The sequence below is a fragment of the Numida meleagris genome, chromosome 2 (genome assembly GCF_002078875.1).
Source record: "Numida meleagris isolate 19003 breed g44 Domestic line chromosome 2, NumMel1.0, whole genome shotgun sequence".
Taxonomy (NCBI): domain Eukaryota; kingdom Metazoa; phylum Chordata; class Aves; order Galliformes; family Numididae; genus Numida; species Numida meleagris.
Genome location: NC_034410.1, coordinates 132,347,788 through 132,364,952, shown reverse-complemented (window position 1 = coordinate 132,364,952; position 17,165 = coordinate 132,347,788). Strand labels below are relative to the sequence as shown.

Genomic DNA, 17,165 nt, shown 5'->3' with positions numbered 1-17,165 from the left:
AATATAGAGGTCTGTAAATTTGGCTTTAATCCTATATAATAATTTAAGTGACAGTTAAGACTCTAGAGGGGTGCAGAGAAGCAATGCCTGAATTTTTTTTCTTACACCAGAAGTTCATGTTGTCAGTAAGAAACCTTGATAAAATAGTATTTTGATATATAATTAAATATTACATGCTCCTGCAAGGAAGTAAAATATTTTCATAATTTAACCCATGAAAAAAATTGTCTTTGTATTAGTCTTTACTCTGTTGTAAGTAGGCATTTTCAATTACTCCACTCAAGCAGAGAATCAATAACTAGCAACAGAATAATGTGGTTTTAGGAAAACAAACAAACAAACAATTTCTTAATATGTTGCTGTCTCTGAAAGTAATACCTCCTATTTATTTCCATGGAAACTACAACAGATACAAAGAACACAATAACACTATTTGATTCTCAGCTATAAAAAACTATTTTTCAACATAGTAAATACCATTAGCTATGCATTTTTTGTCAGTGATGAACAAGATCCTCCATAATATGCTCATAAATATCTGCACCAACAGAAGTGGTCCACTGTTGCTGTTGCTACTGCTGAAACGTACCACCCGCCCCTCACTCTGGTATCATCCACTGTTTGGTCTCCACAAATGTTCAGCAAATGTGAAGAATGTTAGTGGATGCAATTTTTTTTTTTCTGCATGGAGGAATTCAGTTCCTCACCTTGGCTTCATATGTAATGCTATGTCAGACGTCATTTTATCAGACTGCCCCTCTGCTGCCATCTGTCACATGGCAAGAAAATGTAACAGAATATTGGTGGGAAGGTTCAGTCTCTACTGCCATATCAGTGACATTCACCTCTGATGTCATGGATCAAGATAATAAAATAGGAGGCATTACTTTTGGAGCATCCCTCATATTTGCATTAAGGTGCCAAGAGGCTTTTTCTTTTTTTAATTATAAAAAGTAATATCTTTCTTGTTTGGTCTAGTTCATCACGTTAGAGGGGATGATTATTCATAATAATCCGGCAGCAGTATTACCAACAATTTTTTTGGAAATGTGAGATACTGATTAATTTTAGAAATGCTAGCTAATGAATGCAGACATCAGTACTGAAAAATGGATGAGATCCATGGAGTGAAAAGATGAAATAATCTAAAACCAAAGAGTACATAAATTAAAGTTATGAAGTCACACAATATAATAAAAAATTATACAAGTTACTAACCTGATAAGAGGTGAGATAGGACTTTGCTAAGTATTAATGACTGGGAGGGAGAAACTGAAAGTTGAAGGCTGTGCCTTGAGCCATTATATAACAACTGTTCATTAAGTTCCAAGAAATAACTAATATAGGTTTTCTGTGTATGCTGATATAAGATGAAATCCAAGAAAAAAAGTCCCAGGTCAGACATATACATTTTTTCCTGGGCATGAAGTAGCTGTATACTTTGTGTAATAGGCATTTGTGAAAACTTAGTACCTACTGCATCTGCCAAATTGTCACAATTTCCATCAGCAGATGCTGAAACAAGTAGTATGTCAAATTTCTTTGTTACGTGCAAATGAACATGAAGACATTCAATCAACAGTAAAATCTCACTGTTTACAAGAATATTTTATTAAAACAGAATGATATAAATCCTTTCTCCTGTAGTTCTACATGCTAAGTTAAGCTATGCTATCAAAGTTAGAACTTTTTGCATTAACATTTTCCACCCATTACTGTGATTTCAGTGATTGTCTTCTCAGATTCTTTTTGGAGATGTTTTTTTCCATCTTTACATAGTATTTTATGTTCTTTTTCTGCTGAAACTTGTCAGTTTGTCTTTTCTCATTACCTTTTCTGATACCTTTGATTTTCACAAGTTCAGATTATTCAGCATGTTTGGTTAAGCTTGAGACAGATGGGGCTGTTCAGCCTGGAGAAGAGAGGGGAGATCTCCATCAGGAGATCCGATAGCAGCCTTTCAGTATCTAAAGTGAGGCTATAAGAAAGGAGACAGATACTTTAGCAGGATCTGCTGTAACAGGGCAAGGGAAAAAGGTTTATAATTAATAGAGGGAGTATTTAGGCTGTAAGGAAAATGTTTTTTTACACTTAGGATAGTGATGCACTGGAACAGGTTGCCCAGAGATGTGGTGAATTCCTTGTCCTTGGAGACATTCAGGGTCAGGCTGGGCTGGATTCTGAGCAACCTGATCTATCTGTAAATGTCCCTATTCATTGCAGGGGAGTTGGACCTTTAAAGGTCTCTTCCAACTCAAATGGCTCTATGATTCTATGATTCTATGAAAATATGTCAACAGAAATACAAAAAAGAGTAACTGTCATTTACAGATAACAAAAGAGTTTTGTTTTCATGCTGGGATAGTGTAAATGGGTTTTTTGTTTGGTTGTTATTTTCAAAGGAGGAAGAAAAGAAAGACACCAAAGACACGATTAAGTATTTATTGCTCTTTCCACTTTTTTTTTTTTTTTTTTTCTGTAAATGGTAAAAAGTTTAACTCAAGGTTTTAACCGGACAAGCAGAAAGAAGACTTAGATTTTCTTAATGATGATTACTGTATATAGTGATATTTACCACACTTTGTAGCTGTGCAAAATCAGCTGGGATGGTTGAGTCAGCTGATGTGCTCTTCCTCACCTCTCTCTCTTTCATTCACTATCATAGTAAGTATGACTGCCTATTGAAACTGCTCATCAGATGAAGTTTAAAACCTAGTTACTCTAGTTACATAAAATAATGTTCTTCAAAAGACTTTTACTGACTAAATTTTGCGGCTGATTCAGTGCTCTTAATGACAGGAAGATTTAGAAAAACCCTGGAAACTTCAGAATGGACATTTCAGTTTAATAATGCATAGTTTAATCCATAAGCAGATTTACTACAACATGGTTATAGTTGTTAAAAAGTTCAACATACAGGAACTGATACAAAACATATATTGTTTAAAATATGTAGCTTGATTTGAAATTCCTAGCTTAGAAAATAGAACTTAAAACAGAAAACTCAACTGAGAAATACAACATGAATATTCAACTGTTAATCTCTAGTTTCAAAACTCTTTCAGTTATTTTATTCTGGGGGAACTAGAGGCCCATCAGCCTGACCATGGTGCCAGCAGAGGTTATGGAGCAGATCATCTTGAGGAAGATCCTATGGCATGTGCAGGACAACTAGAGGATCAGGCCCAGCCAGCATGGGTTTGTGAAGGGCAGGTCCTGCTTGACCAACCTGATCTCCTTGTATGATCGAGTGACCCGCCTGGTGGAAGACGGAAAGACTGTTGATGTGGTCTACCTTCAGCAATGTTTTCAACACTGTCTTCCACAGTATTCTCCTGGAGAAGCTGGCAGCCCATGGCTTAGACAGATATACTCTTTGCTGGGTAAAAAAATGGTCAGCCTCTTCTTCCATGTAACTAATAATTGGACTAGGGGGAATGGCCTCAAGTTGCCCCTGGGGAGATTCAGGCTGGACATTAGGAAATACTTCTCCAAAAGAATGGTCAGGCACTGGAACAGGATGCCTGGGGAAGTGGTTGAGTCACCGTCCCTGGAGGTGTTCAATAAATATTTAGATGTATTGAGAGTCTTGGTTTTGTGGGGAAAAATTGATGATAGGTGGATGGTTGGACTGTATGATCTTGTAAGTCTTTTCCAATGTTGGAGATTCTATGATTCTACGAATCATTTTTAGGAGCTGTGTCAGAAAACTGTTGGTTCACCTGATCTCCTCACATTCGTCTACAGCTCTTTGATTTTTGAAGTAGTTGCATAGTATACAGTTCAGAAAATGAAAACCAGAAACCAGTTCCTGCTATTCCATACAGTTAAAAACCATCTGTGTGCCTATTTGTCAAATTAGGGATATTTATATTTCTTTGCTATGTCTTTGTAGTGACCTCCACTTCTCTCTCTTTTTAGCTTCTGTTCATCTTGCCCATCTTCAGAAAAGTTGCATTTTTTTAATATGTTCACTAACGTGTGGGGTGAGATATTGCTTGTCTAATTCAAATCTAGCTCCTATTCAGTTGAAAAGAGTTTTTGAGTTATTTTTCACTCTTTGGAGTAGATCAAAGAATATGCATTTTTTTCCAGCTGCTGCTTCTCAAAACATTTTTAATTCTGCAGCACTCAGGTAGGTTAGGCTGCTGTAAAATGTATATACTCTGTATTTAATAAAACAGTTCAAATGCCATAGCAGTGATATCAAAAGGTGACTATTTGCATCATGTTTTTATAGATGTTTCATTGAGAATAATAATGTTTATGAAGTGTGAAACATTAGTTGTTTTCTTCCCAAGTTTAGATCTGGGTTTCAAAGATCTGAATTTTCATGTAGTCTAAAGCAAGAGACTTTTGTTTTTTCCTTAAAAAAAAATTGTATCCCTTCTGAAGGTAATCCCAATGAGTATTTCCTGATTTAAACAACCATACTTTCTAATTTTTTTAAATCTGAAGCTGTCTAGGCTGTCATAGAAAGTCGTCTGCGAGTTTTCAAAAGAACTGAGAATATAGGAAGATTATCAGTAGTAGTGTATATTAAACACCGAGCCATTCCTATGTTTGGTTTCCATTGGCAGGGAAATAGACCCAAATTTTTACATTGATTCTCCAAGCAATGAATCTTTAAAGTAATTTCTAGTCTTGTTAAAGTCACTTCAAGCCAGCGTCATATTTTTTCTTTCTTTTTCTCTTCTTCTGAGTTAAGCTAAATCAGTGATGTGGATGAATTATGGCAAAAGTTTTTTTTCTTTCCTTCTTTCTCTCTTTCTTTCTCTCTTTCTTCCTTCCTTCCTTTCTTTCTTCTCCAAGGCTGTAAACTAATTTCAACAGATTATTTAGAGTTACAGTAATATGTCAATTATCTGAAACTGCTGCAGGATTTCAAACTACCAAATTTAATGTACTGTAAAAATATATTTTTTCTTTTCCTTTCCTTTGCTACATTAACTCTCTGATCAGGTCTATATCACAGATCCCAGATTTTAATGAACTAATTATACAGTGATGGAAGTTTATTTTGCATGCCAATGATCTTTAAGTTTAAATAGTTCATATCAGTATTATATTAATAGTTTTTATGTTACATTAAAATTACTGTGAAAATTGTAATTAAGGTTTTTAGGCATTTTAAGTTTATTTTAATACTAAATGTATCTTAATTATTTCAGAAATCACTTATGTTTAAACTATTTTTTTTTAAGAGGGTATTTGTTTATATTTGAGAACTTGTAAATTCTTGTTTTGTGAAAGTTTTCTCTGTTTTATTTATTAACTATTCTCTTTACAAATTCCTCAGTACATCTAAGTAATTTTTCTGCCATGGACAATTTGTTTAACCCTTAATTTTTTTTTTTCAAAAATAATTTGCAAGCCCTATTATTTATTCACTGTCCAGAGACCTGTATTTTGCAGCAAAATCAACATTCCAATTTAAGTAGGAAAAAAAAATACAGTAGTAATGAAGCTTTAAAATCAATATATTGCACAGATTGAACTTAATGATAAACTACTTTAGAACTTTTAAGTTTACCTGTTGTTGTAGTAGATGTATCTTGCCACCATCTTTCATGCAGTTTATGTAGAAAGGGCTGACTACTTTCACCAGCACATTTTAATTATTTTTTTTGCTATAAGATTTGTTACTACAGCATCAAGTAGGCAATCAATGCAAATTAAAAGTTGCTATAAGTAAAATAACATAAATGCTCTAAAATGCTGCTAGTATTTCACATTACTATGAGTGGTCTTCCATGTCATCTTATCTTGTTAAGTGATATTTTAAACTAACTTTAAAAGAATCTAAAATTTTAGTTTAAAAATAAACTAGATTTCAAAGATTAAACACAGAACAAAACCTTTGGACATGAGATTAACTTTGGGAAAAAAAAGAACACTGAAAAAGAAAGTCTAGCTTAATACAATTTTTTCAACTTCTAATCTTTACAATGAAATGTCTGTTCTTATCTTTTCCACAGATTACATGTATAATGAAATCAGAAATTAAATCGGTATGAATTTGTTTATTTCCAGACATGACTTTGATATTATGTCCTCTTTAGGGCTGCCAGGAAGTTGAAAGTCATGGACAAACTCCTGCTCACACCCAGTGTTTTTTGACTTTTCAAGTGGAAGAATTGCAGGAAGAATGGATAGAAGCAGAAAAAATCAGGTGGTCAGAGAGCCAGGAAGGCACTTTCTGTGATTCATTCTCCAAAAATGAGGAAGTCATTGCACAGAATGTCTATTCTTATAGCCAGAAGAGAGAAGTAGGGTGTCAAAATACCATTGAGACCAGAAATTTATTATTTGAATCCAAATAATCTGATTCCCCTGCATGTTTGGCAGCACTAGCGTGTGTGAGGGTTATTAAATATGGCAGGCTTTCAGTCCCAGGGAGGATTTTTAATTCATTCTATGGTGAAATTCCAAATGCCCTTTCTTGTTTTTATGTCTACTTCAATTGCCCAGATGTTTGCTACATCTGAGAGATTGCTCTTCTCTGACTATGTGAGCAAGGAGGCACTTTAAATCAACTGATCTCTTGTTTAAAAGGCATCTAAGAGGAATAAGAGAAAAGTACTGAAATATCTTTAGAAGGAAAGTTAATTACATACTGGGGATAAAATCCTGAATGTATTCCAGCTGACTTGTTGAAGCCAGACTTTCACTGCATCTCAGTAGTAGCTTTTAAAATAGAAACACAAGGTTATTTCCTGTCAAGGAGTTATGAAAAAACAAAGTAAATTAATGCCTAATAGTAGACAAAATTCCAGTGTTTTGCTGGAAAAGTGACCATCTTCATCTGTTGGATGACATAGAGGGTAGTAGATTTATGTTACATCTTTTAAAGCTCCTCAAAGACTGGTGACACTATTGAAGTTAATGCCTTTTTGATTTTATTTGTAGGAAATGGCTAGCATTTTTCTGCTGTAGAATGTGAAATACATTTTAAAAATAAATTTTAATGACAATATTTATTTCAATATATTTATCAAAGATGTTATCATTGTTTTTTTTCAAACAGCTACTTGCAATTTTAAGCCTTCAGCTCTTCAAAATAGAGTCCATGTGTGTATGGGAACTGCTGAGTCATGGCCTGAACCACTGTTTGAGCACCTGGAGGAAAGACTCAGTCAGCCCTGGGAGCACAGGTGAAGGCAATTCACCTGTGTGACCAGAAAGGGTGGAGCCTGGCTCCCTCCTCTTAGGCCTCACTGAAGGGCTGACTGCCCTTTAAGGAAGGATCTCTTCCTGGAGATCCCTCCTTGATAGGAGCCTTTCCCTGTGAGCCCAAAGTCTTCTGCTCTGGGTGAGCGTTCTATTTTCCTTCCACCTTTTTTTGTAACGCTATTACAATCGCATTGGTCCTTCTGATCACTGCAATGTGAAAATGAGCAATCCCTTCTTTTTCCTAGATCTCAGGTTGTTTGTTAAAATAAAGAACATTCTCAGTGTTGGCACAAGGCACAGAATCTCTTGTCCCTCTTCCAGCTTCCACAACTGAGACATATAGAAAATACTGAAATCCTTACAAACATTTTTCAGGAAAGGTGGCTATACCAGAGAAATTACTCTTTGGTGGAAAAATAGTACTTCCTTAACGTTATTCAAATGCAGTGATAGCTGGTTTACAGTAATGGTTGATGTTCCACACCAGCTCCACTGAGTTCTTTAAAACATTAGAGACCACAAGCAAACAATAAAGTTCTACACCTGGTGGAGAGTAACCATGTGCATTAACAGTTACAAGCTGACCTGTTAAAAAGAAGCTCTACAAAGCAGGCCCTTGGTGTTCTTCTACCTTACCTAGTAGAAAGCTCATTGTAAGAGCTGTTGTTCAGGAGAAAGATAAAAGTGAAAAGGATTCTTTGAGTACTGAGGTAAATAGCCATGGGACTACGCAATAGAAGATAATTTCTGAAACAGGATCCCTACCTCACTGCAAACTAATGTGAAGATGTAGAATACTTCTAATTTGGTGCCCTGTGGTTTTGGAGTTTCTGCTTGTAAGTGCAGTTTTCACAGTGAGCACAGGAGGAAATTAAAACTCAGAAGGTACTAAGGGTTTATAGCCTGTTGGGAATGGACACTGATGAATGTCTTCAGTGTAATAGTCAACTCTTTTCTCAAAGCAATGTAGGGAAAGTATAAAAAATGCTAGGTGTTTGAGGGAGGCAGAGAAAAAAATGGAGAGTAGGAAGGAACTAAATCCATTAAGTTGTTCCAATAAGTTATTTCAAGTGCTAAGAAACTCCATATAAGCATAAAATGAGAAATCACAGAAGCAAGTAGTTTCTCAAACAAGAATACAAGGGAGAATAAGAAAACAAGAAGGATAACCATAAAATCTAAGATGATGTAAATTATCAGAAAAAGAATCCAGTGCAACAGAAGTGAACTAGGAAAATATTTCTTCCTGACTTATGGTCACCATGAAAATGACCTTTTGCTCCTTGCTGACAAAGACAATAGGCAGATGAAAGAATATAAATAGCAAAAGCTGTTGCAGAAGTATATAAAGAGGAGAAAAGACAAATTAGTAATGCTGATGGATCCTGAACAGAAGAGGGCCACCAGCTGGAGGGTGGGAATAGCTTTGCAAATGGGTAGATTGCATGCACAAAAAAAGGGAGATGGACACAGATGATATTATTAAGGAATACTTTGAGATAAGATTGACTTTGCTTTAGGAGGCATGGTAGTGTGTCATGGTTTTGTGATTTTCGGTTGTTGGTATTCCACATCATAACATCATGTAGTGTATGTACCTGGTTCTCAGAAGAGAAGGACTATTACATTCTCCAGGGTACTTTGCTCCTCTGTTACCATTTCTGGCCAGAGGGAAAAGACAAAAACTTGCAGATCACGAGACCTCCCTCCACTTTCTGCCCGTCTCTCGTCCTGGCAGCACCTCACTCCCCAGCCATCTTATCATCGGTAGTAGAGTAAGGCCTACCTTGATTTTGGACATTCTCTCTCGCTGTATTGGATTTATTAGCTTAAATTGTAATTATATTGTATTATAGTGTGTTGTTTTGCATTCCAATATCTTATTTAGTAAATAAGTTTGTTTCTCCTCAGATTGTTGCTGCTGTTCTTTGCTCTCAGGCCCATCTCCCTACCCTTTTTTCCCTTTTCCCTTTTCCCGGGGCATGGGTCCGTGGGTCCCCTGTCCCATTCGTCATGGAACCGGGCTGTGACCATTGACATAGTGAGCGAGATGAAAGATCAGTATATTAAAAAAGAAACAAAAGAAAAAAAATTCCTATGAGCAACTCATCTTCCATTTTCTCAGTTTTCTCTTTAAGTAAATGATAACGAGTACAAAATAATTCCTTAAAAATAAGCAGGCAAGCACTTTAGTATGTTGTTAGGGTGCTCATCAAATACAGTTGAATTCTCTTATGGTGATGACTGCTTTCAACAGAGGAAATTAAACAGAAGGTGTGGAGAACTTGGAAGGAGAGGGATGTGGAAATATATTATGAAACAGTATACTGAATGATCAGTAGCAAAAGAAAAATAAAAGTCTGTCTTATACTGACAGTATAGTTACGAGACATGCGAAAGCAAGAAGTACAGCTTTGGAATATTACTTGTCTTGGTAGAAGGCAATGAAAATTTAATACAGAGATAAGGAATGAAATGATGTTACTGAGGTTTCCTGTAAGCACAGTCTGTGTGACCCCAGAATCACTCAAATAACTGAAATCAGGGAGAGCGCTGGTGTTTTATGATTTCAAGATGCATTTATCCATGTATGACTGATGAGATTTAAACAACTGAATTTTGACCCCCAGTAGGAAACTATAACGAGAACTTTGAATCACACTAACTACTAAGAAAACATTATCAGCAGTATTGAACATTCTCACACTTAATTCAATAATCATTTTTCTTTTCTAGTGTAACTGAAATCTTTTGCAAATTCTTTTTCTCATGCTTTCAATCAAATCTTCCATTTAATGAAAAAAGTTTGAAAGTGGATTTTGTTCTGAATCCTAGCTATGAATTCTAGATGAAAAAGATCACAGTCATTAAAGTAGACCTCAACAAGAGATTTCTAGAAAAAAAGTTAAACTGATATATGTACACACACAGCTATTTTAAATGTCTTTTTCCAATGACTGTATGTAGAGAAAGAGCTAAATTTCTATGATGTTCAACGAGCTTAATTATGTTTAGTTTTGCAAAAACTTTATTCCAAAATATTTCTGAAGTCCTAAATAAAAAAAAATGAAGTTAAACAATAAATAATAATGTATAAAACTGACTTAAAAGTAGTATATGAGGAAGAGAGATGTAGAAAGTGATAAATAAAACAGACTCTTAGCAATGAATATTCCTTTATAAAAGGAATATTCTCTCATCACTGAAGATAAATAAGAAAAAGCTGAGATAAAAAACATTGTATGTGTCCATCTTCTGTTGTCAAGAAATTTTGCTTTACAGTGTAACCATCTGATGTATAACATCCTAAAAAACTTCTGTTTCATACTTGAGTGAAAAGATCTCTGTACATTTAAATGCTCAACATGAAGACATACTTGTGAATGTGGCATAAAGAAGATGACTTAATGAGTTCATGTGTGTATAATTACAGAAATGGCATCTCATTTGTTTGTAGTTTGCTACGAAGTAGAATTCATGTTTCTATGAAAGAGTATGCTGAGCAGCTGCTTCTCTCTGTCAATGAAATCTCCCTGCTAGCAGAAGTCGCTTGCTCTGAGCATAGGTGAGGAAGAGAAGTTTCTGGGGCATAAAAGGCAAAGCAGGAAAACTGATCTAATATTTAAGGGATCAGTTGTCTGGAGAGAGGCTGTAGACATACAGTTAGGCTGTAAAGCTAGCAGAAACAACAACAACAAAAAAATATGCTAAGGATATAGAAGAATTAAGAATTGCTGTAACTGAGATTTAGGACTGAGAACAAGAGTATAGAGAAACTTGTGAGTACACAGCGACCTGGGAGGAACTTTTTCCTAATTATACTTGTTTTATTTTTTTTTCTTAGAAAGTAAGTTTTCTGTATAGAAAGATGATTGTTAGCAGTCCAAGAAAATCTAACTTTTGGATGTGGGAGCTATTTCAGACATTTGGGGATATTCATATTAAAGATAATCCATTGGCAGCTCAGTCCTTCATTCTTGATCCACTTGGGGATCAATTTGTAAGCTGTTCACTGTTCATCTTAATATTTTATTTAAATGTATACAAGTTTTTTTCTGGTTACAAGTACGCGATACAGATTCTTTACGTGAGATAATACAGAGATGTAACAGATGGCTATTTCACATTTAGCCTTTAAGTGCACAGTTTTCATAAGAGAGAATTAATGTTCAGAAAAAGCTTTTTAGCTTTTTCTAAAAAAAAAAAAGCTTTTTAGCTTTTTTTTAGATGTTGTCTACATCTATTTATTTGAAAAGACACTACCATATGTCTTTATATAGTGTAGAAAACACATTTGTTACAGTTGTTTTGCATTTAGTTGCCATGATTTATACTAAAACATGGTCTTCACCTTTCTAAACTCAGTCTTTGGTGAGAATTATTTTGATAAATTTATAGAAATCATGAATTGAAATGACATCTTTTAAAGAAGGTTGATTAAAAAAATTTTTTTTTTTGCTAACTTCTGTTTCCTCATTTGTTTGTTTGTTTTAGGATTTATTTATACCTGTGGTGGAACTTTAAAAGGACTGAATGGCACTATAGAAAGCCCTGGCTTCCCATATGGATATCCAAATGGTGCAAATTGCACATGGGTTATAATAGCGGAAGAAAGAAACAGAATACAGATTGTCTTTCAGTCTTTTGCTCTCGAAGAAGAATATGATTATTTATCATTATATGATGGGCATCCTCATCCTGCAAACTTCAGGACAAGGTAAATAATAAACATTATTAAAATATGGCTTCTATTCATGTGTTAAAAATGTATGAGAATATAGTTAATCTTAAATGCCTTTAAACTGTGAATCTTTCTTATTTGGATTATAAGGTACGTTTTCTCCTTTTTGAATGTTCTAATGTATGTGTGATGTGTTTTAATTATATTTAATGTGCTAAAAATTTAGCCTTCATAAAAGTTATTATCTCTACAAAATGAATTAGAAAACATATAATCATGGATAAATGAATGTAAAGTGAAAATGAGATAGTGAAAGTCTCAGTCTGCATGATCTTCTTGCTGTGGAACTTCTGCAATTTTTGTAACAATGGAGATTTCTAGAGAGATTAGAAGAAGACATTCCTTTTAAAGCAGAAAGAAAAAGTTTTTTTGTTTGTGTGTGTGTGTGTGTGTGTGTGTGTGTAAGCATTATCTAACACAAAGGGATCAAAAGAGTGAAAAAAGATCTGAAAAATCAAGAGCTTAATTAATCCCAGAATATAATTTTATTCAGAGTCATGACACAGATGTCCAGTTCTGGAAAGCTGTACTTCAAGGAATATACAGTAATTATTCAATAGCAATGTAAATTGTATTGTTCATATATTTACTACTTACGTTTATCGTGATAAAGTATGTAGCACTTATTCAGGGAATGTCCAGTTTCATTTTAGCTTCCATAATGTTGCTCTAATAAAGGGATCATAGAGTCACAGAATCAATTTTGTTGGAAGGGACCTTGTGGGCAGGGTTGCCAACCACTAGATCAGACTGTCACTAGATGAATCACGCCTTGAAAGCCTCCAGTGATGGGGCATTCACAGCTTCGCTGGGCAGCTTGTGCCAGTGCCTCACCATCCTCTGAGAAAGAATTTCCTTCTAACATCTAATTCAAATCTCCCTTCTTTTAGTTTAAAGCCATTATGCCTTGTCCTGTCACTATCTGCCCATGTAAAAAGTGATTCTCCCTTCACTTAAAAACTCCCTTCAAGTACTGGAAGGCCACAATGAGGTCTCTCCCGAGCCTTCTTTTCTCCAAGGTAAACCATCCCTGCTCTCTCAACCTTTTTTTCATAAGAGAGGGGCTCTAGTCCTTTGATCATCTTTGTGGCCCTCCTTGGACCTGCCCCAAAATTTCTACAAAGGGGCTGCTCGTCAAACTGAGGGAAAAGGAGGGAAAGTACAGGCAGTGGAAACAGGGATGCATGGCCTGGGAAGAAAAGGGATAGGCTTTCTTAATCTTAAATATTGCATAGCAGGTGCTGATTCACTGATATTAATATTAAAAAAAAAAAAAAAAAGGAGAGGAAGACTACCAATCCAGCACCTGTACGCCACAAACATGTAATACATTACTAGAGAAAAATCAGAACAGTAAAATTCTTCATCTCAAGTGCAGGTTCTGAATTCTGTTTGTCAAATGCATAACATCCATTACAAATGGGAAAAGAATGGGAAGAATGAGAAGAAGAGGGAAAAAATACCTGCAAAGGCAGAAATTCTTTCTTTATATATCTTGTTCAAATCACCAATAAGGTTTACATATATTTGTGCACATATATATACGTTCTATGTACATCTATCTTTATACACAGACATACACATATATAAAGGTCTATCTACATCCATCTCTTATTTATTTACATGGAAACTACAACAGATACAAAGAGCACAATAACACTATTTCATACAGCATAATCTCAGCTACAAAACACTATTTTGCAATTGAGTAAATTCCATTAGCTATATATTTTTGCCAGTGATGAACAAGAGCTTGCATGCCACACTGGTAAAAATCTGCACTGGCAGAGATGATGTAATGCACCACACACATCCTCGCTGTGTTATCATCCACTGTTTGGTCTCCATAAATGTTCAGCAAGTGTCAATGAATGTCAGTGGGTACAATTTTTTCTTCATGGAGGAATTCAAGTCAGGACCTTTGTTTCATACACACGAAGTTCCCCAGATCCTCCATATGACTGTTCTTGTAGATGGGAGTCACATTGGTAAGTCTCCAGACTTCTGGGACCTCTCCCATTGACCAGGAACACCGATAGATGATGGAAAGCAGCTCGGCTATCTCTTCCGCCAGCTCCCTCAGTACTCTCCGGTCGATCTCATCCAGCCCCATGGACATGCGGCAGTCCAGGCAGAGTAGTAGATCTCTGACTGTCTCCTCCTGAATCGTGGGGGATTTATTCCACTCCCCATCTGAGACTTCCAGGTCAGAGTGTAGAGTACTCTGAGGATAAGCGGCCTGACTTTTAAAGACAGACGTAAAGAAGGCATTGAGAACGTCAGCCTTTTCATTGTCCTTAGTGGCCACATTCCCAGCCGTGTCCAGTAAGGAATGGAGATTCTCCTTGGTCCTCCTCTTACTGTTAATATATTTGTAAAAGAGTTTCACGTTCCCTTTAATCCCAGCAGCCAAGCTGAGTTCAGGCTGGGCCTTTGCCTTTCTAATTTTCTCCCTGCACATCCTAACAACCTCTTTGTACTCTCCCCAAGTTTTCTGTCCCTTCTTCCACAGGAGGTAGATACTCTTTTCCTCCTGGAGCCACAGGAAAAGCTCCCTGTTCATCCACGCCGGTCTCCTTCCCCACCGGCTCATCTTGCGGCTCAGGTGGACAGTCTGTTCCTGTGCCTTCAGGACTTCCTTCCTGAGGAGCAACCAGCCTTCCGGGACCCCTTTACTCTCCAAGACCAAATCCCAGGGGACCCTCCCTGCCAGTCTTCTGGACAATTCGAAGTCTGCCCTCTGAAAGTCCAAGGTAGCAGTTTTACTGTCCCCTCTCCTGGTTCCACCAAGAATTGAGAACTCTACCATTTCATGGTTCAACCTTTACTGCCACATTAACTACACCCACCTCTGGTGGCAGCAGTCCTCATATGTATATTCCCTGTATTCCCACTAAATTTAGCTGAGACTTCAAACATGGAACTTGGTGTATACGTATATATATATTTACTTTAATTTTGATACATTTAAACCAAAGTCAAGGAAGTCTTCTGTGCTCATAATTTTGACATTTTGTTATGGTGAGGAAAGAGACAAGGAGTTCTGTAGAAGTCAGTTGAATAGGTCAGCACCTAAAAAAGAATATAATTAAGTCTCCATATAGTTTAGTTTGCAAGACTTGCAAGATCTTGCTAGCATGTGGGTACAACGGAAAAAAATAGTACACATTTTTGTGAGTGAAGTATTGAGTTTTAATTTAAGAAAGTTAAATAGTGATGTTGTGCAAGCTTTACTAAAACTTTCACAGTGATCTTTATTTTCTCAGTTTAATGCAACTAGTAGAATTTTACTTATATCAATTCTTGGGGAAACTTTCTAGTATGACAGTGTATTTTATTTTTTTTATCTGGTTATATTTATAAAAACATAATCAAATTACATTTGTCATCATTCCCCTAATCTTATTGAAAGAGGTTTTGTATGATATAAAGAAATTTCACAGTTGGGCTGTTTGTGAAGCTCATGATCTCTGACTCCATTCTCATACAGGTTTGTACATCTCTGTTTAATTTTTCTCCTCAGACTTGAATCTTGTTGAATTTTTCAATTATGGACTGCCTTCAGTGATTGCTTAACAGACTTAACTGGTATAGATAGCACTAAATGGCAACTAAACAATCACAAATGAAAGAAAGGAATGTCAGATATGGCCATTAAAGAAAGTGCCCAATTTTCTACTTCCATCTTTTATTTTATTGTATATGCTTGATCAAGCATATTGAATATGCTAGATATTTGCCTCAAACTATAAAAAGAGAAAATGGAGAATAATTTAAAGCTGTGAAGACAATATATATATATTTCTATAAATCATATTTTTATCACCTACAAATAAAGGCAATTTGCAGAAAAATAATATTACTTACTGTGTTTGACTAAGCTTTCAGCAAATTTCATTCTTCTGAGTGTTTATATCACGTCATAGGCACTATTTTTAGAGCTTTCTTGTAGACTTCCTTGTGCATCTTTGTGACATCTGTGTGCCATTTCTTTCATCTTTTTTTTTTTTAACATTTATATACCTAGCCTCTCCAACAAAATAGCTGGTTTAGAGTTTATATAATTTCTTTAAAATTGATACTTTGGATACATCTCATTTTGGAAAGTGGCTAATATTTCTGAGTTAACATGTTGCATTTCCAAGTAGAAGTTCTATTCAATTTTTTCAGATATTCTGCCTTTCACATAAATTTGATATGTTACTAGATAAATCTGTTCAGGCAAGTTTTTTGAAGATGCAAATCAATAACACGTTTTCAATTTTCTGACTGCTCACCTTGAGAAACAAGAATTTGTTTGCACCACTGATAAGAAATGTCACTTTTAAATTGAATAAACTGAACATATGATTTGAAGAGATAAAAGGTTATATAAACTACTAATTTTTCAAAAGCCAAATTGAGTCATCTGATGATACCACATGCATATTGTGAAAATCAATTTTAATGGAACTTGTATGTAATTCATTCTTGTAGCAAATGCCATACACCAGGAAGTGGCAGTAGCAGGGCTTCTCCATTAGGAACATACAGTAGGAGGCAATGCTGACCCTACACAGACTGCGCTTTCACTGATAGGTGCAATCCTGAAGATTCACAGCAGGGTTCATGGACAGCCTCTGACATATCTGATGAACTAGGTCTAGGCTCCCCCTCAGGGATCCCAGCTGGGACCAGAATACTTATACGGGAGGTAGGGACAGGTAAGTAGCTGAGGACCAGAAACCTTAGGTTATAGGTTAGGGTATAGTCTGGACAGTGAAAGAGAGCCCTAAGGCCCATGTGTAGGAGAGAGTGGGAATCACAGCTGAAGCTGATCGTGGCCAGGAAGGCCTGCTGGGTTTCTTCAGGCCCTGACTCCGTATCTAGGACAAAAAAAAAAGGCGGCAAGTTTTAGATATCGTACATATCTACATACATACATATAGGACTAACTACATGAATTTTTTTTTTTAGTTCTCTTCATATTGCTCACTGAATACTCATATGGAAACAGCAGATAATTTTAAAACATGCAGTTAGTGTTGGTGATATGATGTATACGTAGGTGGCTGAGAGAATGACAACCCTGGTTATGATATATCCTTGTGTTTTACTTTACAACCTATATAATTATTTGTGCACCTATTTCTTAAGAAATTCTTGAGCGTAACATATAGTATACTTTCAATAACCACCAAAGTGATTTGTTTTTTTTTAATTTTCTTTTTCCTTTCGTTTCCTTTCCATTCCTTTTCCTTTCCATTCCTTT

At 35.7% G+C, this 17,165-nt stretch overlaps 1 protein-coding gene across 3 annotated transcripts in view; it reads left to right on the top strand.

Annotated features, from left to right (window-relative positions):
* The window catches only part of CSMD3 (CUB and Sushi multiple domains 3), a 641,503-nt gene that overhangs the window by 75,518 nt on the left and 548,820 nt on the right, over positions 1-17,165 (top strand). For all 3 annotated transcript variants that reach the window (XM_021388208.1, XM_021388207.1, XM_021388206.1), the window contains exon 2: positions 11,668-11,890. In XM_021388208.1, the coding sequence (XP_021243883.1) occupies positions 11,668-11,890 (223 nt within the window). The remainder of the gene's footprint in view (positions 1-11,667; positions 11,891-17,165) is intronic.